General features: G+C 38.9%; 2 protein-coding genes across 2 annotated transcripts in view; both read left to right on the top strand.

Annotated features, from left to right (window-relative positions):
* Positions 1 to 22,602, top strand: part of LOC126584376 (uncharacterized) — a 99,622-nt gene that overhangs the window by 10,663 nt on the left and 66,357 nt on the right. The window lies entirely within an intron of this gene.
* Positions 14,845 to 16,589, top strand: LOC126587087 (serine/threonine-protein kinase OXI1-like). Its single transcript, XM_050252063.1, has 2 exons — positions 14,845 to 15,359; positions 15,457 to 16,589. The coding sequence occupies exons 1-2, from the start codon at positions 14,971 to 14,973 to the stop codon at positions 16,415 to 16,417; spliced, it is 1,350 nt and encodes a 449-aa protein (XP_050108020.1). The 5' UTR covers positions 14,845 to 14,970; the 3' UTR covers positions 16,418 to 16,589.

Genomic DNA, 22,602 nt, shown 5'->3' with positions numbered 1-22,602 from the left:
CATGTTATGAATTCAACTTTTTACACACACTCATATATATATATATATATATATATATATATATATATATATATATATATATATATATATATACACACACACACACACATATTTGTGAAAGGCCCCTCCTCATTCAGAATTCTGGCTCCGCCACTGACTGTGACTACAAGAAATTATTTTCTCTCCAACCACACATTATATCATATCCCGGCATTTACTCTGTTGAAAAACTTCAGAACTTATGCCTTTAAACCAGTTATGTGAATTGAAATACCAACAGCTTGAAACTTTCAATAATTCCTTTTTATTTTTATTTTTTTGTTATAGAAAAGTTACATAAGATCTTGAGTTTGGATAATTCTTGAGTTTGGAAGTGACATAAGATTTTCCAATCTGCACAAAGATAAAAAAAAAAATTAAGATAAGTGTTAGCATCCAAAGCAGTTAATGATAATATGTCATCAAGTTGGAAACGAAAAATAAGTCAATCACAAAAGTAATTACCCTGGGAACAACATGGTATCCAGATTTAATCCATCAAAATTAAAAATGAGTATTTGTTGACCCTAAAAACTACCAAGTCTACGTGGCGCACAGGCCGACTAACTAATGAGCTAATTACATCCTTCGTTGTATGCGGGTGTGCCAACTCGTCAGCCGAGCTCGGCCGAGGACTAAAATATGTTAATGTTGCGTCGGATGCGCTGCTGACTTCTCGATCTTGTGATTTCAGCCGAGGAAGGAACACGTCTCGGCCTTTGGGTTCTAAAGCCTGAAGACAAGGCTGCTAGTTCTACGAAGTTCACAAATAATCGGTGTCGGATTCGGTCATAGTGATTATATTCGTAAGAGTATAAGCATGCCGAATCGACACCAGACTATATGGACACAAATATTCAAAGGAAATGTACGTCTTAATCGTAAATGTGGTTCGGCCGTCAGAATGCCGAACTTTAAACCCAACTTGTGAGTATCCAATCATAAAACCACTCGGCGTTCAATACGCCGAGTCTAGTGATTCGTAACACCTCACTTCACCAAAAAGACTCGTGGGATGGCCTCTGCCAATAAGGATTCGAAAACCTTTCTCGACGAAGACTTGGATAGATAACCAGTTGGCCTTGACGCAGTGTTGTTTATCCAAACTGAAGGTGTTTCGTGATCGGCTAATTCTACGGCGGCAGTGCTATTTATCCAAACTAAAGATGTTCACCGGCTGCCTTCACATTTCTGTTTATCCAAACTAGAGATGTGTTAGCGAAAAAGAAAATAAAAATCTCAAGGTTGTTAAAAGGTTTCGCGTAGAGTGAGGGTTTGCGCAGGGCAATTTGTGTGTTAAATTAGAGGGCTTAAATGTGTGTTCATCCTCTGTATTTATAGTAGCGAACCTACTTCCGGCCGAGTTAGAACCCTACCCGAACTAGAACTCTTCATCCTGATCTTCGGCCAATCCTACTTTAATTAGGACTTTGAACACATCTCCACAACAAACCAGATTCTTTTCGCGTTCCTTAGTGCCTTTAGCTTTAATACTCCTAGGGTTTAAGGATTCATCTTTATCCAAATTAATCCTTATCACAAAGAGACTTGATCGACAAACAACTAGACAACTTCTAGTACCCAGCCGGCCTATGATCCCCCTTACGACTGCCAATCAAGAGTCTCGGCTCATTTGTTACCTTCAGCCCAAAATAATGTTTTGGACCTATATTATAAAATTTGAAGAAATTGGGATGTATATAGAAATATTATGTGTGTTTTGAGAATGTGGGGTGTAAGGGTATTATGAAGAGGTATGTGGGGTGTATAAAGATAATTTTTAATTGAAAAAGTAAATGTGGGGTGTATTAAGTATGTGAAGTTTATTTAACAATTTGTGGGGTGTTAATATAATAAGCCTTGTCCATAAAACTCTTTTGAACCAAAAGACCCATAAGAAATGACCCCAAATCTTGCAGGTCAAACCAAACCTAAGACTGGAAGATAAAAAAAAGGGAGCTTTAACTAAACATTCTCAGTACTGTTCATTTTTAACGAAAAATCACGTTTTTACCTTTCTCCAGTACTATTCACTACACTTTTATTTGTCCTTTTATATTAAAACTAAAGTTTTTTTGGACTTTTCGTTAGTTTTCCTTAAAAAAAAAGCCCATCACCAACCAAATCCACTTCGCCCATTTTTATGTGTAGTGTGTTTGACTCAGCACACCTTCAACTTCTAACTACACTCCTTTAAAATCGAACCTGACCTATAAAAAATTGAACCGAGTGGTACTGAACCGTTGGGTACCCATAATCGAACAATTACCTGAACTCGGTAAGAAGATCGGGACCACGACACCATTTGTTCAGTAATACCCAATGGTTGATTTGATTGGCCGTTTGATTTTATGAATGTCTAGGAAGGTTCTAAGTGAGATAGGTATACATTTTCAATTGAAATATATGTATTTGAAAATTGAAATATATGTGGGTAATACAGTGTAGACTGCTCGAGTCAAATTTTTAGATTTGCCATATACTCCTGAAACCTGCCGGATGTAAAGATCATACCATTATCTATTACGATTGTTTTTGGTACGCCGAATCTAGTCACGATATTTTCTCCTACAAAATTACAAACTTCTTTAGACGTTAACTCGGCATATGACTTGGCTTCGACCTATTTGGTAAAGTAATCCGTTGCGACAAGTATCCACGCATGCTTTGTTGACCCAGAAGATAGTGCGATTTTACCGATTACATCTATAGCCCATCCCTTGAACGGCCATGGTTTGGTGACTGAATGGAATGATTCAGCCGGAACTCTTTGTATAGGCCCATGAATTTGACACTGTACACATCACTTTGCGTACTCGATACAATCCTTCATAATGCTTAGCCAGAAATAGCCGTGTCGCCGAAGCAACCAACGCATCTTTCGTCCAGATTGATGAGCCCCGCAAATACCTTCATGGACATCTGTGATTGCTTGAGCAGCCTCCTGAGGGCCAAGGCATAATAATAATAGACCGTCCTTACCCATTCGATACAATTCATTTTGGTACATTACATAATTCGTGGCGTGAACCTTTGTCTTACTGTCGTGTTTGCCATTAAGATTGTCAAGATATCATATAATTGACTTTCTCCAGTCATCCTGCATCGCCTCGACTGCGCAAACCTCTATAGGGTCCTTCCGCTCTAACAACGATGCTAATGACATGAATCGCGTACGGATCACATAATCACATTGGAGAATTTGCTGATTAACCAAGGCCAGTATGCTCATTGGGTCACAGGTATTTCTCGGCCTAGTTTGGCCCCCATGAGTTGTGCTCCAGATGCTATTTGAGCTAATTTGTCGGCATCAGTGTTTCAAACCCGTGAAATGTGTTTGAAGGTAACATCGTCGAAAGACTTGACCAAATAGCTGGCAACCATGTGATATGGCGCCAAAGAACAACTCATGCAACGAAAAGTCTCATTAAGTTGGTTAATCACAAGTTCGAAATCATCGAGAATAAGGACTCGAGTTGCCCGTAAATCGTGAAGGACACCAAGGCCAATGTTGAGGGCTTCGTATTTGGCCTAATTATTCGTGCACTCGAACTCGAGCTTGAGAGAAAAATACCATCGGCTGTGATTGGGGGATTGAATAACGATCCCAACGCTAGCCGAGACGGAAGTACGAGAGCCATCAAAGTACAATATCCTGTAACTGTCACGTGTTTGCACCATCCCGATGTCCACGTTATTGCCCTTAAAATCATATGGTGAAGGATGTTGGGCTAAGAAATCGGCCAATGCTTGGCATTTGACATCTTTCTGGGGCATAAACTGCAAACTGAATTCGGACAATGCTATTGTCCATTTTCCAATTCGGTCTTTTACTATCGGCCGAGTGAGCATGTAACGAATAACATCGTCCTGGGCGATGACCAGAGTGACCGACGGGAGCATGTAGGGTGCGTTTGGTACGTGGGACGGGACGGGACGGAACGGGACGAGGCGTTCCGTCCCGCGTTTGGTGCGCCAAAAATGGGTGGAACGGGCTGTTCCACGGGACAGATTTTGGGTGTTTTTGCGTTCCACCTCCCCCCCTGGAATGGGTTTGTTCCACGTCTGTGGAACACAATGTTTTACCATTTTAAGACAAATATACCCCATGTCTTTTTCAAAAATTACACCTTCGTTCCGTCCCGTCCCGTCCCGTTCTGTCATGTCCCGTCTGCGTACCAAACGCACCCGTAATGCCTGAGTTTGGATGCGGTAAAAAATAAAGCTAGGTAAAGCTTCTCGACAACAGAATAATTAGTCTCTAGTGGGTTGAGATTTCGACTAAGATAAAAAAATGGCATGTTCACGCCCAACATCATTGTCTTATGCAAGAAGGCATCCAATGGACTCATCGGCCGCAGAGATGTATAACTTGCGAGGTCTGCCACATTATGATGGGACCAGGACGGATGGAGTTATGAGGGATACCTTAATTTGTGTGAACGTCTTTTGATGTTCGACATGGCATTTGAAGGTGTCAGTATCCTTAAGTTTCAAAAGCGTGGAGAAGGCTTTCATTTTTCCCTTCGAATTAGCAATGAATCGACGGAGAAAGTTAATCTTGCCAAGCAATGACTGTAGTTGTTTCTTGGTAGTCGGGGGTAGAGCGTTGATGATTGCCCATGCCTTATTCTTATCCACCTCAATGCCACGATGATGTACAAGGAATCCTAAAAAATTGTCGGCTGATACGACGAAAACACATTTAGCCGGATTCATTTTAAGGTTGTGTTGGCACATACGCAGAAAAGCCTGTCGGATATCGTCTAGATGTGTCTGCCGACGCTCTGATTTGATTACAACATCGTCAATGTAGACTTCGACGATGGTACCAATCAAATCATGAAATATGGTATTCATGGCTCGTTGGTATGTGGTACCGGCGTTCTTGAGGCCGAATGGCATGATGACCCATTCGTATGTGCTGAGTGCCCTTGGACAACGAAAAGCGGTCTTATGGACATCGGTCTCGGTGATGAAAATCTGGTTATAACCAACATGTCCATCCATAAAGGATAAGATCTCATGGTTTGTTGCTGCATCAATTAATAAATCTGAAATTGGCATTGGATATTCATCTTTGGGAGTTGCCATTTTCAAATTACGGAAATCCATATAGATACGTAGGGCACCACTTTTCTTTAATACTGGGACGATGTTCGCCAACCATTCAACCTATCAAGCTGTCTGAATAAACCCAGCTCTTAAAAGTTGAACGAGTTCATCCTTTATGTTATGTTGTACTTCGTTAGAGAATCTACGAGGTAGTTGGCAGAATGGTTTGCACCCAAGTTTGATGCGTAATTCATGTTCAACCAGCGTTCGATCCAATCCAGGCATCTCATGGTAACTCCAAGCAAAATAATCCTTAAATTCTTTAAGCAAATTACAAAGCTCAGTTTTTACATGTTGGGGTAACGAAGTACTAATGAACAAGGGTTGTGGGTCTACGGCCATTCCAACATTTATTTCCTCTAAAGGATCCTTAACTTGAGGTTGAGTATCCTCGAGCTCGGCTGGTACCTCCTGAACTTTGTCTAGTAAAAGCACTGGGCCGTTGTCTCATTCGACAAAAAATTCGACTAAGTTGACACCCATATTTGGTTTTTTAGAGATAACATACCAATAGGCCAACAATCATTCCATGGTAGATGAAACCACGACCCGTCGTTTGTCCTGACGGTCTTCAGACATCAGTATCTGTGATCAGATCGGCCAATCTAAGCCTCGTCGAATCCTGATGGACAGTCTCGGTGTTTACCTCAATTGCTTTCTGTACCGAAATTCGAGTTGGTCGTCCTTCCTCGTTCAAACCCTGTAGGGTAATATAGCCGACGTGATCATCATAATACCATGCTTGAATCATATTAGTTTCAAAAGGTTGATTGTCGGCCAGATGCATCACAATGGATTTACCGTCCAAAAAATGAGAACCTGATATAATGAAAAGGGAATGCAGTTTGTTTAATGGATCCAATCTCGACCGAGCAATGCATTGTACTCGGTCTTGGAGTGGACAATAAAGAATACGGTCATGTGATTGCGACCTGCAATGCTTACCTCCAAATGAAGCATTCATTTGGTCTGAGACTTGTCGTCGACGAAGCTGTTAATGGTTATTCCTGATGGATGAGTTCGTCATTGGACCGTCGTAGTGCCTTCATGACGGATACTGGCATGATATTGACCGTAGCCCCACAATCGATGAAGATTTTGGAGATTGGATAACCTTCGATGTGAGCCGTGACATACAACGACTTCAAATGTTGAAGATTATCGAAGAAAAGCAGGGAAACAGTATGGCCAGAGCTGCTTTAAGTTTGTCGGCTTTACTCGCTTGCTCATCTTCTTCAATAGCGATGAAATCTACTTGTGTTGCTTCCTCGGCAACCACATCCCCATCCAAGAAATTTGGTTGGGGTGTAGTTGGTTGAAATTCAGCAGGTAGGACATAGATCATGCTGATTTCCATATTGTCGAGGGCCGAATGGCCCACCAGGTCTTGGTCGTCGTCCGCTGGGTTATCAAGTACGGTATCATGCTTTAGAGCTTCCTCTACCTGATCATCTCTCGCTTCATCGGGTACCTGCTCTTGTGGTGTGTCAACTGAACCTGTTTCATTCTAGCTATCATCTTCGAGCTTAGTCGTTAATGGGGCTTGGTTTTGTCCTTACAGTGTTTTACGGGCTCGTTCTTCATAGGCAATTCAGGCGTCCCTTGTGTCTAGGTAGGCATCCAAACGAGCCACACGATCCTTCTCATCGGCCGTAAGGCTGAAAAGAGATACGGCTGAGAAGACTTCGAAGTGATGTCTTAAGTATTAAAGGTATTCGAAAGAGAAAGGGAGCTCGACTGTGTCTATGTATGTGTACGGGTCGACCTCGAAGCCGAGGACGCAAGCTTCACGTGTATGCTGGAACCTGGCCTTTATTGTTGGGTCGGTAGTTTTCTGAATAATCTGTTCAGCATCAGGGCAAGTGAATGCCAGGTCGAGGGCTTCTTACGACGCCTTGGGTAGGCCGTACAAGTCTTTAGCAGAATGTGTCTTGTGAAATTATTGCATGTACTCCAAGGATTCTCCGAGGAATGAAGGATGTAAATTTCGTCGGACTCTTATTAATGGCTCTTGCTGGGGTAGTGGGGGAAGCTTATTTTCGGCTTCTTGTCTGAAATGCTCAAAACGAGCTTTCATCTTCCCGGGCCGAATGAGGAGTTTGATGTGCTTCTCAGATTCTTCAATGGTGGTTTCCAAGTCGCGATCAATTACCTTTTTCCCTTGAAGTAATTCGGCCATGATTGCTAATGTTTGTTGATCATTTCTGTTTTCTGCTGCTTTTTCGGCTACCATTTGGTAGCCGAAGTGGCTTGTGCTGCCTTCCATCGAGCCATGCAGTCTATCCACTGGTGTCGACGTTTCTGAGATTTGGATAATGCAGTATAGACGCTAGTAGAAGAATTGTAACTATACCAACGTTGGTAGCATGGCTCAGGTGGCTTGAAGGTTTTCTAATTTGTCGATAAACTCAAGCAGCTGGAGTTACGTGAGTAATAATCCTCATTATAAAATGGCAAGTCAAAATCAAGATGTCATCTAACTGAAGGGGGGCCGTCCGTTCGTGTTTGAGGGCTAAGCCTATCGAACACCTTATGGCGCTGGCCTTCGTCGAGTTCTTTTGAAAGTGTTACCGCGACCTTAGATGGTTGTCGTGATGTCAGAGCCTGATGTAGTTTCTCCTTTGGCTTGGTTAAGACGACATATGCTTTACAACGGCTACACAAAACCATTCGTCCCTCAGCTTCTTCTGCACTGGTGTCTGACATGGATTCGACTATAGCTTGTCTCAAAAACTCTATAGGTGGCTCGTTTGAAAATAGATCAATCTTGAGTCACGACTGAGAGTTCTACTTTGGGACGTGTTGTATTGGAACAAACTCGGCCTTCCTTTTCCCTTTGTTTTTAAGCAAATAAGCATCTACCATGCCAACTATCGCCGAAGGAAAAAGGATCAACGTCGACAATCATCTTTTTCTCAGGAAATTTTAGCTTGCCTTTATCCATCCAACTTTGAATAGCGTCACGAAACACAACACAGTTGTTTGTGGTATGTTTATTCAAATTATGTTATTTGCAATACATCTTTCCATTCAACTCTTTAGCCTTAGGAATGTTGTGTTCTGGCTGAAGTTTGATGATCTTCACCATCAGCAATTGGTCGAAGATTGTATCAGCTTTGGTGATATCGAAAGTATAAACTTTTGATGTTTTAACCTTCTCTTCAGAAACCGAGCGGGTTTTAGCATCCTTGGAGTTAATGTGAGCTAATGCCTTGCAAACGCATGATTTATCTAACACTATTTTGGCTGCGTCCACACTGACATATTGGGGATCATCGCTTTCGGTCGATGTGTAGCTCACTGTGGGATTTTTGTAAATCGTTCCCCAGGATGGGGACTTCGAGATCTTTTACTCTCGGAGCAAATAATCATATTGCTCGACCTGTTGGGCTAGTTCGTACATATCTCAGAAGTTTGCCCTCAGGAATTTCTTTTTGTACTCCACGTTTAGCCCATTCAAACAAGCCTAACAAATTTGACTTCGGGTAGATGGACTCGGCACCAATTCCTGGCCGATTTAAACCTTGTAAGGTAATCCATTAGTGACTCATCAGACGCTTGAGCCATCCTAGCCAATGAAGAAACTGACATTTCCATCCCCAGTTGATAGAATTGCTCGTGGAATTTCTTGACCAGTTCCTCCCAACTTTGGATAGAATTAGGTGGAAGTCACTATTGACATCTTCGCATTGCACAGTGAACTGAGCCACATGTTCCAACGAGGACAGGGACGATTCTCCAACAAAAATGCTGAAATCTGGGATCTTGAAGCCTTTAGGATATTTGAACTTTTCTACATAAGTTGGGTATGGATGGATGAATTTCGGGAACTTCGGCCCTTTTTCAAGGCCGAATCGATCATTCTTTAGACCTCGATCATATCGACTGATGTTGCTTCCACTATCTGGTTGGATCCGTTTGATCTACTGTTTGATCATTCTCTTTTTTCCAAGTCAATCGTTTTGAGCAAATTAGATTATGTTTTTTCCTGTAACAGATTACTTTTGAGTGGAAGCTAGTGGGACTGATCAACAAGCCCTCATTTGAAGACTCTGCTAACTACTAATTCGAGTAATTTGGTGTGTGTATCACCATTACTTCGTATTACCTCGAGCAAACTGTTCATTTTTTAGATAATTGTTTGTTCAACCTACCGAGATTACTCATCAAGTCGTCTTCGAAGAAACGATCTAGTTTGAGGGTCAGAGCCTTCACCACCATCTTTGTCACAGTCATTCATTAGCCCTTCAATGAAAACACCTGCATTTCTGTTGGGGACTTCTATGTTTCGAGGCTGGGTACCGAGACAAACTTCATTTTCTCAGTGTGTCACACTTGTAGTCTCAGGTGTCACAGCAACAAGAGGATTTCGTGCATGTGACACTTCTTGTCCAGGACTCTGAACTGGCAGATCAATCGTTGACTTTCCCATGATTGTTTTCTTTTTAATCGATCGTATTTCAATGGTCATAAACTTCGTAGTTTTAGCACTTAGTCCCACTGGGCATGCCAAAATGTTGACCTTAAAAACTACCAAGCCTAGGTGGCGCGCAAGCTGAGTAACTAATGAGCTAACTACGTCCTTCAGTTGTATGCGTGCGTACCAACTCATCGACCGAGCTCGGTCGAGGAGTAAAATATGTTGATGTTACATCGGATGCGCTGCTGACTTCTCAATCTTACGATTGCGGCCGAGGAAGGAACACGTCTCGACCTTTAGGTTCTAGAGCCTAAAGATAAGGCTGCTAGTTCTACGAAGTTCACAAATCGTCGGTGTCAGATTTGGTTACGGTGATTATATTCTTAAGAGTATAAGCACGCCGAATCGACACTATACTATATGGACACAAATATTCAAAAGCAAATGTACGTCTTAATCGTGAATGTGGTTCGATCGTCAGAATGCCAAACTCTAAACCCAACTTGTGAGTATCCAATATAAAACCACTCGACATTCAATGCGCCGAGTCCAATGATTCGTAACACCTCATTTCACCGAAAAGGCTCATGGGATGACCTCTACCAATAAGGATTCGAAAACACTTCTCGACCAAGACTTGGATAGATAACCAATCAGCCTTGACGCAGTGTTATTTATCCAAACTGAATGTGTTTCGCGGTCGGCTGATTCTACGACGGCAGTGCTATTTATCCAAACTAAAGATGTTCGCCAGTTGCCTTCACAGTGTTGTTTATCCAAATTGAAGATATGTTGGCGAAAAAGAAAATAAAAATCTCAAGGTTGTTAAGAGGTTTCACGTAGAGCGAGGGTTTGCGCAAGGCAGTTTGTGTGTTGAATTAGAGGGCTTGAATGTGTGTTCATCCTCTGTATTTATAGTAGTGAACCTACTTCCGGATGAGTTAGAACCTTACCTAGACTAAAACTCCTCATCCTGATCTAACTAAGACTCGGCCAATCCTACTTTAATTAGGACTTTTAACACATTTCCACAACGAACTAGATTCTTTTCGTGTTCCTTAATGCCTTTAGCTTTAACACTCCTGGGGGTTTAAGGATTCATATTTATCCAAATCAATCCTTCTCACAAAGGGACTCGATCGATAAACAACTAGACAACTTCCAATACTCAGCCTGTCCATAATCCCCCTTACGACTGCCGGATCAAGAGTCGCGGCCCATTTGTTACCTTCAGCCCAAAATAATGTTTTTGACCTAAACAGTATTATAAAATTTGAAGAAATTGGGATGTATGTAGAAATATTATGTGTGTTTTGAGAATGTGGGGTGTGAGGGTATTATGGAGAGGTATATGGGATGTATAAAGATAATTTTTAATTGAAAAAGTAAATGTGGGGTGTATTAAGTATGTGAGGTTTATTTAACAATTTGTGGGTTGTTAATATAATAAGCCTTGTCCATAAAACTCTTTTGAACCAAAAGACCCATAAGAAATGACCCCAAATCTTGTAGGTCAAATCAAACCTAAGACTGGAAGATAAAAAAAAGGGAGCTTTAATGAAACACTCCCAGTACTGTTCACTTTTAACGAAAAACCACGTTTTTACCTTTCTCCGATACTATTCACTACACTTTTATTTGTCATTTTATATTAAAACTAAAGTTTTTTTGGACTTTTCGTTAGTTTTCCTTTAAAAAAAAAGCCCATCACCAACCAAATCCACTTCGCCCATTTTTATGTGTAGTGTGTTTGACTCTGCACACCTTAAACTTCTAATGACACTCCCTTAAAATTGAACCTAACCTAAAAAAATTGAACCGAGTGGTACTGAACCGTTAGGTACCCATAATCGAACAATTACCTGAACTCAGTAAGAGGATCGAGACCACGACACCGTTTGTTCAGTAATACCAAATGATTGATTCGATTGGCCGTTTGATTTTATGAACGTCTGGGAAGGTTCTAAGTGAGATAGATTTATATTTTTCAATTGAAATATATGTATTTGAAAATTGAAATATATGTGGCCGTTTGATTTGATTGAGATAAGATATCAACCGCTCATAAAAATATAAATCTTTCTCACTTAAAACCTTCCCAGACGACCAAGCGCTTTCCTCGACAACTTCGACGCTCTTTCGTGACTCTGATCCTTTTTCATTCTTTTTCTTCTCCATTGACTCCACACCACACCACTAGACCGCAGCATACCTCCAAATTCATATTCTTCCGCGAAATTGCACCGTCAAATTCATCGCCCATTCCCACCAAATTCATCATCTAGTCCCACCAAATTCATCTTCCACCTCTGGCTTGTACAGACTATTTCCCTCTCAACCTTCCACCACTCATTCCTCTATTAGCTAGTTGTCGACCACCCCTCACTTCGTCTCTATAGCTCAATGAGAATCCCTTTCATTTCAGTTTACAATGTAATCTGTGTCTTCTTCTCTATTCTCACAATATCTCTTTGCAACTCACTCTTCTCTTTCAAGATTTAGGGTTTTTGAATTTCGGATTGGGTTAGGGTTTTTCATTTTCGAATTGAAGGATGAATATCAAAATTAGGGGTTGATTTTCGAATTTTTCCTAAGGATTTTCCATATCCCAAACCCAAAAAAAACCCTTAAAATTTTGAGATCATCGAAAATCGATAAAACCGAAATTTTCAATTCGGAATCGATTATTGTTTCTCTTATTTCAATATTTCAATAATCGAAGTAGAGATGGCAATTTAGTTCGTGAAACCCGATACCCGTAGTTAATTGACCCGAACATTTCTGTTTCGGGTAGCAAATTTCGGGTTTTTTAAGGTTTCGGGTAACCGTTGGGTAAATTGTTCAGTTTCAGGTTCAGTTATGGTTATAGGGGTATCTGATCCGAATCCGTACCCGAACTTGCCCCGTTTTCATTCTTTAATAAAAAAATATAAATATTTATTATATATATGTTTTTATAAAAGAATACAACTCACTCTTTCTCCACGTTCCTCCAATTTTTGTGCTATGTGCCTCTCTTTTCCCTGAGCACCACACACACGCGTACACACATGCAAAACAAGGACCACACCACCATCTTCTCTCCCTCATCCCTCACATTTCTCTTCTTCTCGTGAACTCTCCCTCACCTCACTTATTCTCTGCAACTCTCTCTCTCCCTCTCCTCATTACACTATCTTTAGTCATCACCTCTCTTGAGCTACGCACACACGGCACCACCACCCACACTACCCTACCGTCTTTAGCGAGCCCTCAAACCACACCCTCTAGACCCCACACCATCTCTGCAAGGTTTTTCGTTCCGTTAAGATTGAGATTGAGATTTGGAGGAAGGGGATCAAAAACAGCTTTGCTTTTTTATTGAGAAAGCTTGAAAAAGAAAAGAATTTAGTAAAGAGAGACTAAGAAAAAGTAGCTTTGCTCTGATTGGCGAAGCTTGAAAAAAAAACATGAAAAAAAAAAAACAGCTCTGCTGGGCAGCAGCAGAAATAGAGCACCGGGGGGATGAAACCGCTGAACCAGTCTAATTTTCCAGCCAAGGGAGGGATGTGAAGATGGTCGTGACTCGTGAGGGAGGAACTGGAACTTCATGGGAAAACAAATGGGGAAAACCGTTACTTGATAGGGAATCCGTTACCCAACGGGTTCGATTACGGGGAATACATGTTTGGGTTTTTTTCGGTTTCGGGTTCGGGAAAAACAAACGGGTTCGGTTATGGGGATGACACATCCGAACCCAATTCGCCATGTTGCCATCCCTAAACCAGAGTCACGTAAGCACCGTAAGTTTATGGGTAAATTACATAATACCCCATCAGGTTTGAGGTCTATTACAACCTCATACAACATTTTAAAAACATTTCACTTTCATACCTCACGTACTATTTTATTTCAAAATAATACCTCTGTTAGATTTTCCATCCATTGGTCTATTAAATGCTGACGTGGTTGCCACATTTGTGCTACTGTGGCTGCCATGTGGCAAAAAAATAATTTTTTATACATTAAAAATATTATAATATTAACCCTATTTTTTTTTTAAATAACAAAAACCCAAACCCATCACCATCTGCCGCCAAATCTAAATCCAATCCAAACGTCTCTGCTGCCGACTCCACCCAAAACCAACCCAAAATCCATCATCTCTCCCCACTCTATCTCATCTCACCGAATTTCACATGGCTCAGCCGTCCTTCCCCCAATTTCAAACCCCCAGACACAAATAAACACTGTCGTCAATCTGTGTTGTTCGATTTTGTCGATGGGGAACCAAGTTGAAGATCCAATACCAAATGCGGTGGCGGCGGCGAGGCGGTCATCCTGTTGTTCCAAGTCCCCATTATCGTCGATGTCGAGTTTGTCGCCATTGGGCGGCTTGACGTTGGGGAACTCATTGGGGATTGGGACGAGAAACATCTTGGCGAAGACCTCATCAGTGGTGGGGTCAGCGAGGAAGTGGAGGTCAGAGATTCGACAGAGAATGAGAGGCTTGGAAAGGAAGAGGAGGATAGGCGCAGCAGAGAAGGGGGAGGGATTTGGACGGAGTTTCTGGTGCAGGTGCGCTAGATTTTGGGGTCGATAAAACGACGGTGAGGCAAATGCATACTGGATGATTGGGGCTAGGGATTTGGGAAAAGGAGAAAGAGATTAGGGCTGGATGATTTGGGAAGAGGGAAGAGGTGGATATGGTTTTGTTATTTTTATTTTTTATTTTTTTGTTTTTTTTTTCAATAGGGTTAATATTATAATATTTTTAATGTATAAAAAATTATTATTTTTTGTCACGTGGCAGCCACTTCAGCATTTAACAGACCAATAGATGGAAAATCTAACAGATGTATTATTTTGAAGTAAAATAGTACGTGAGGTATGAAAGTGAAATGTTTTAAAGATGTTATATGAAGTTGTAATAGACATCAAATCTGAATGGGTATTATGTAACTTACCTAAGTTTATCGTTCGCCACCAGTTTGAACCAAAACATTCCCTGCACCGCACGTCTTCTGGAATAAAGACCGTCTCACGGAATCACATTCACTTCCCCGCGGTTTCTTGCTCTCCAAGACATCAACAAAATAAAAGAGAAAAATCTCCCAAACAATAATATTTCAGTGACGACGTCATGCTACAGCACCCAGGAAATTTACCCGCGCTTCAAAACAGTAAACCACCGCACTATCCCGCCACGTCACCACACACCCAGGAAATATCCATACGTGTCCGCATCACAGCTCACCACACACACCAACAGCAGCATGCAAAGAAGAGAAACAAAAAAGTAAAAGCCAATGTATGGGCCCCCCGCCCCTTGAATTGAACTCTTCCTCGCTTAGACTTGTATAAATTTCGGTCTCTGTCTCTCTGTACAGCTGCCACCCAAAACAGAGCCTTCAACCATGGCCGACCAAGACGACGGCGTCACGGTTGCCAGCTTGGATTTCCAGCGCCTGAGAGTGATCTCGGTGCTGGGCCGCGGAGCCAAGGGCGTGGTGTTTCTGGTGAAGGGCGACGAGGCGAAGGAGGAGCTCATGGCCTTAAAGGTAATTTCCAAGGACTTGATCGAGCGGAGGAGTAAAGACGCGAAGAGCGACGGCAGCGAGTACCGAAGAGTCAGCTTCGAGCAGCAAGTACTACGTCGTTTTGACCACCCGCTCTTGCCGAAGCTGCATGGCGTTCTCGACACTGAAAAGCTCGCCGGCTACGCCATTGATTACTGTCCCGGCCGCGATCTCAATTGCCTCAGAAAACGACAGACCGAGCGGATGTTCTCCGATGAGGTCATCAGGTAATTCAATCTCAAAGATCTCTCGAATTAATAATGTATTCAATTCTATTTGGCTGCCGAGGAAATTAAATTCGGATTTTCGTTTCCATTTTTTTAGATTTTACGCGGCGGAATTGGTTCTGGTATTGGATTATCTGCACGGATTAGGAGTGGTTTACAGAGATTTGAAACCGGAGAACATCATGATCCAAGAGAACGGTCACATTATGCTCGTCGATTTCGATCTCTCCACCGAGCTCTCTCCGATAAGGACTCCTCCTCGATCAGCTCAATCAGCTCAATCGGATCGGATTATATCAAATTCCATAGCAAAATCAATCCCAGTGCAAAAGAAGCGGCGCTCGCCGTTCCACCGCTTCTGCAACTCGGGGATTTCGCCGGACGAAACGGTGGCGCCGCCCGAACTCCGCGTCAACTCGGAAAGCCCCTCCGGTTCGGATTTGTCCGAGAAGTCGAACTCGTTTGTTGGGACGGAGGAGTACGTGGCGCCCGAAATTGTATCGGGCCATGGCCATGACTTCGGCGTCGATTGGTGGTCCCTCGGGGTGCTTCTTTACGAAATGCTGTACGGTACGACACCGTTCCGGGGATCTAACAGAAAAGAGACGTTTTATCGGATACTGAAAAAAACCCCTGAACTAAGAGGCCAAACGACGGCTTTAAGGGACCTGATAAAAAATTTGCTCGAGAAGGATCCGAAGCAGAGAATCGGGTCGGTGGAGATCAAGGGCCACGATTTCTTTAAAGAGGTTGAGTGGGATTCGGTTTTGCGAATCTCGAGGCCGCCGTACATTCCCGAAATTGCGCCGGCGGAGGTTACGGACGGAATTGAAAAGAAAATTGATGTGGAGACGGTGGTGAAAGGAATATTCGGTGGTGAAGATGGTGGTGGGGAGGAGGAGGAGAATAAAGGCAAGGAAAGTGAGGAGAATAATAGAAAAAGGAATAATAATGGGGAGGAAGGAAATAAGGAGGATGTAAATAAAAGGGTTTGTGTGGAAGGATTGAATTTGAATGACAACCCCACCCAAGATTGTGATGCATTTTTGGTTTTCTAACTATTCTTTTATTAGTTTGAGATGTCTTAGTTTTGAATCTCGTGAATAACTAATTTGATACCAAATATGGTTATTTATTGTACAGCTTAATCGAATTTTCCTCTTTCTCTTAGTGTAAAATATACAATTGTACTAAAAAAAGAACTATTATTTCATTAGCTTAATTTTGTAATTGAGAGGCGATAGATCATAGATGGTTGTTTAACTTATCTAAACCTTTAATATAACATTATGTGTTCCATATTTTTCCAATGATATCCTTGTGATACAAAGGGTTTTTTGGAATTTGGATTCTCGCCGGATCTTCTTTGTGAGGATTCCAGAGATTTGTTAATCATTTCCGTTCATCGTATCATACGGTAATAAATTATTTTAAATATTTTTATTTAAAATTAAACACAAACAATATTTGATAAAAACTGATCACACGATGTACGATGAATAGATACTATTCATGAATCCTCAGAATCTTCACCAAAAGAATCCAGAGAGAATCCTGTTGGGTTTTTGGTAGGATATTAGGGTTAGAGACTCAAAAATAGTTACGAAGATGTCATTTTCGAGATTTGAGACTTGAAGGCTTACAAACTTGTCATTTGTCATTTATAAGATAATTTAAGTGAAAAAGAATATTACTTGATTTGAGAGAAAAGCTTACGAACTTGTCATTTGTTAATTTGGAGATCGAGTGAAGTAAAAAGGTATATTACGGGATTTGAAGCCTACGAACTTGTTATTTGTCATTTGTTATTTTGAGTTTAAGTAAAAATTAATATAATTAATTATATATTTAATTGTCAAAAGATGGGCTTTGGGCCTTGGGGCTCTTGGGCTCTAATAATTAAATTATTTAATTAATTATTTTTCGGATTTACTTAATTATTTTTTAATTAAATTCGAATTAAATTAATTAATTATTTTCTATGAAAAGACTCATCCTTTCAGATGAAATCTGAGAGTTCTTTCTGAACACAGAGCAAAGCACCTCTCTGAAGAGATGTCTCCCAATAGTCACACCCCATTCTCATACCTGTTGCAAACAGGCATCCATCTGCTATATATACATCCATCTGCATAGCATTTAAAACACAGAAAATAATCAACTTCATCTTCTACATTCCTAAACCTTCTTACTGAGAGAACCACACTAAATTCGCCAGAAGTTAAATTTTCCGGTGCTGGAATTTTAACTTGATCGTTGAATCCTGGTGAAGCAGACATCCGTAGAACTACAAGCACAGAGTAGGGACGAAATTTCTGATTCAAGGACATTGCGGTACGCAAGCCTCGATCTTCAAGTTGTCTGTTTTATAATTCATATTCTAGTTTATATTCTGTTAGTTTCTATTGCATTTATTATTTATTAGCATATATAAATTATCACAGATTGTTGACTTATATCCAACAAAAATTAATACTATTAGATTATAATATTAAGTGGCAAGCTACGTTATGAGTTTCATAACATACGTTATGGCATTGGACACATTGGCCCCAAAGGGTTTTTTATAGTTACATCAGTTTGCTTCATTCTTTTTTTGCCATATTGTGTTGTTACAATTTCTTGTTTTTTCTTTTTTTTTTCTTTTTTTTTTTTTTGCGTCCTAACAAGATAATTTTACAATTTCACAATGTCATGCTTTGATACATAATTTTTTTTCATGATACACATTTGTTTGAGTCAAAATTAAGGATTTTAAGATAAATTTTAGAAAACTAAGAGTCTGTTTAGTACTCTATTTGAATCCAACTTTTTAAACTCAAAAACAATTTTCAAGCTTTAGGCCTTAAAAACTTGTTTGGTAGGACTATTTTTAAAAACTGAACTCAAGACTAACTAAAAAGTACAGTCTATTCTCTAAAAACAGAAAAAGTAAGGTTTTAAGGGCTTGTTTGGTATCCTATTTAAATTTTTTTTATCATTTCTCAAAACATTTCTTAAGAACATTTCTTGAAAATAATTTTCTTTAAGACTAAAAAACTTGATTGGTTTGCGATTTAAATTTTTTAAATCTTATGACTTAAACTAGACAAAGAGATCTATAAAGAGGGGGGTCACAGGAGTGGGAGAAAGAGGAGAGAAGAGGAAAAAAAAGTAAGAGATGATTGAAGGAAAGAGAAAGAAGAGAGAGGATCAGACGAGTTAGAGAGGAAGAGGAGTGAGAGAAATAACCGAGAGAATGAAGATACCTGATAGAAGGAGAGACGAAAAGGTAAAAAAAAAAAAGGTGAGAGAAAGAAGAAGAGAGAGAGATATATAGATTTGGAGTGGGAGGGGGTGAGGGAGAGAAAATGAGTGAGTTTAAATTTAAAAACGGGACACTTTGGATGAGGTCCATAGCTATCAATATTCTTTTATTGAAACCTTGTTAGTTTTTAGTTTTTTATTGAGGTCCCTGACATTAATGTAATAATGTAAGTTAATATATTTTTTAAATTAAAAATTAAAAATTGTTTATATTAATGAGATTTTAAATAAAATCCATAATTTATGGGATTAAAAATAATAAAATATAAATTATACTCTATATTATATTGTGTGTGTGTGTATACACATATATGTATGGGTACATTAACCAAAATTAACAAAAAAAGTTATTGAACCAAAACATGGATACATTCTCAAATCAACGAAAAAGAATGTACCCATATAAGTTTAAACATGGATTAAAAAATTTGAATGGATTTTATATTAAAAAAAGGGGTACATTTTACATATAACAAATTGATACATTTGAGAATAGGTACATTTAAGATTAAAAAAATTGAAAAATTATATGAATGGGTACATTTAAGATTAAAAATTGAGAATCTTTTTATATATAAAAAAAAACTAATAGGTACAAACTTAATTTAATTTAATTTTTTATTATTTTGGAAATGTTTGAATTGAAAATTAATTAGAAGTTTAATAGAGGTGTGAGTATTAAACCCTAAATTAATTACTAATTTTTATATTAAAAAATTATATAATAAACATGTAAATTTATTATCACATTATTGCTAGGGACTTGAATCAAAATTTAAGAACTAGGGACTGGATACTAATTTTTTCTTTAAAAACTCTAAAAACTCACTTTTTATATTTTTAGGGAATAAATTATATTTTTGAGGTAGTCTTGAGTTCAGTTTTTCAAAATAGTCCTCCCAAACAAGTTTTTAAAGCCTAAAACTTGAAATTTGTTTATGAGTTTAAAAAGTTGAAATCAAATGGAGTATCAAACATGTCCTAAAGTTTTTAAACTTAAACTCACTCCTTTCTTTGCTCTCCCTCCTCCCCACATTCTAAATCTATCTCTCTTTTATTCTCTCTCTCACCCTTCTCTTTCTTTTTTTAACCTTTTTCATCTCTCCTCCACTCCGCTCTCTTTATTCTTTCGGTTCTTTTTCTCGCTCATCTTCCTCTCTATCTCCTCCGATCCTCTCACTTCTTTCTCTGTCCTCCAATTATCTCTTACTTTTTTTCCTCCTCTATCCTCTTTCTCTCTCAGACCCCCTCTTTTTGGATCTCTTTATCCAGTTTAAGTTGTAAGATTTAGAATTTTTAAATTGTAAACCAAACAAGTTTTTGAGTCCTAAAGAAAATTGTTTTCAAGAAAAATTATTAAGAAATGTTTTGAGAAATTATAAAAAAATTTAAATAGGATACCAAACAAGTCATAAATCACTTAACCTCACAATATTTGGAATATTTTATTCTTCTACATTGTGCAGAAATTTATAAGAGAACGAGTGACACTAGGAAACAAATCCAAACAGTATCTTAGAAAGATTAATACTAGTAAATAAATCAAAACAAACCTTAGTTCCACAAGGACGGGAAAATCTAAATCTTGGAGTTGTAACTTAAAATTAAAACAACTTCAAGGTATAAAAGCAACTTTAAATATTGATTACGAAGTTGCACCAGAAACAAAAACAGGAAATTTTGGAGATGATGAGGCACGTGTTATTAAATTAACATGTTCTTGATTGCAATTTAAAGATAATCCATCTACTATAACATAAGAGTTGGCAAATCAAAATTCATATCCAAAAATATGTAACAAATTGTCATTTCATACTGCAGTTTAGTGGTATTTATCTTCACTTATAAGTGAGAGGTTTTAGGTTCAATTATCGTCAAATGCAAATTTGAATCACACTGCTAGGTTTAGCACACTCGCCCACCCTCATAATATGACTGTGAATAATATCATTTTTTTTTTCAGAAAAAAGAAAATATAACAAATTAATATCAACTTGAGTATTCAAAACCGAAATAGAAGTTGATCACATAAAGCAGAAAGATCTGGAAAATCAAATAATTCATATTATTAACACTTTTTTTATCCTGTTTCTCGCATTTGTTGAATCGGCTCAAAAGCTAGAACTGCTCTAAAAATGAAACCCTAAAAACAAAAGCGAAAACTGGTTTTTGTCATCGAACTTCCGCAGCTGGCTTGCATGTGCAATTAGAGAAATTTTTAGTTGTGACACGAACACAAGTAGTACATCACGTGTTTTAATAGGAGTGATGAGAAATTTTACTTTTTAAGTTATTAATTTTTTAGCACACATATCCCACCATTTGTATAATAATATGTGGTGTACCATCTTATGTACCGATCACACTGAAAAATCTCTCTTGCAATTGTGCGCATGAACCACTCTTTTTGCCATTAATTGCAATATTGTACCAGCAAATACGTATAATTAATTATTGGCTGTATTACTTATGTACCTTGCATGGTGAGCAAAATTCGTGTATTTTCCATCAATAAATTATGGCTTTTTAGTCAAAATGATTCTTAGATCTGCATAACTCATCACTTTAGTCCTTAAGATTTGAAATCAATAAAAATTGTCCCTTAATTTGTCCATCAGCGATCATTTTGGTCATTTCTTGAAAAATCTTCATTAAATAAAGATAAAATGACAAAAACACCATTAATTTTTGTCAAATCATTTTGGCTCATTGTTTATTAAATTGAGAGTATTTTTGTCATTTGGTCCTTAATTTTTCAAGGAATGACCAAAATGATTGATGATGAATAAATTCAGAGATCACTTCTATTGATTTCAATTTTAAAGACTAAAGTGATGAGTTATGCAATTTCTAGGATCATTTTAGGTAAAAAGCTAAAAAATTAAATATCGAAGTCCTTCAACTGCAAAAGGGTCATACATTTATGACTTTGGCCCCTCAGTTCGGTGAAATTCACAAATATAGGTTCTTGGCCACACGATCCTTATAGTTGGATCATGATGGGAAACATTGTGATCAGGACGGTTCGATTTGGAAATTTAGGTATTTGGAGTAAGAAAAATTGACATCGATCGATGACAGTAGCGAAAGTGAAATATTGCTAAGAGTAACAATTTAAATGAAATAATTTAAAACGTTTTTGTTTCCATAACAAGGATATTATCTGAAAATTTTGATTATTGTTGTATTTTTGCGAGATTCTTGGCATGCATATTAAAGAAATATTCATAAGTCTTTTGAAATCAGTATTCCCAATTATTTAGTCACGTATATATTCTTTAGGTTTAAGCTATAAGGGGTGTTTGATAACCATTTTGCTTTCAGTATTTTTTTTTTAAATCAATCAAAATTACTAGTAGCCATAAGGGCGTCAGCCAAAACATCTTAAACCACTACGGAGTGACCTAGTGGTTAGAGACGAATTTCAGACCCATATTTTACACGGCATGTTTTGGGTTTGATTCATGTCGTTGGTGAATTGCATGATGGTGGCTAGAGGATGTTAAAATACCTCTGTGAGTTTCCCAGCCCTTGAAAGAGAGTAGACTGCGATGACGAAGCCACCAACTAACATGTTCAAAATTTCTTGCATGAACTCGGAGAACCTTATGGTGCAGCGAAAATTCCATAAAGATAAGTTTATTGAATGTTCTTACAGAGGGCCAGTTGCTTATGAGAGCATTTTGAGTTGAAATAGAGGGACCGTTGAAAGGGTCTCAATAATCACTTGAAGTACAGTGAGTCATTTGTCGACCGCTCGTTTCGTGGACATTTAAATATATTGTTTTTAGATGGATTTGTACCAAATGGGTGGGAGTAGTTGAGTCTATATATTCTCTCTCGAATGCATGAAAGGTGTCCAAATATCTGGTTTGTCGGCCAAATAAAGTCTTAATGACTTTTTGGCAATTGTTTGACTCATTTAGTCCTTAATAAA

Source organism: Malus sylvestris, chromosome 10 (assembly GCF_916048215.2).
Source record: "Malus sylvestris chromosome 10, drMalSylv7.2, whole genome shotgun sequence".
Taxonomy (NCBI): Eukaryota; Viridiplantae; Streptophyta; class Magnoliopsida; order Rosales; family Rosaceae; genus Malus; species Malus sylvestris.
The sequence above is the reverse complement of the archived record's forward strand: the minus strand, read 5'-3'. Positions and strand labels throughout refer to the sequence as shown.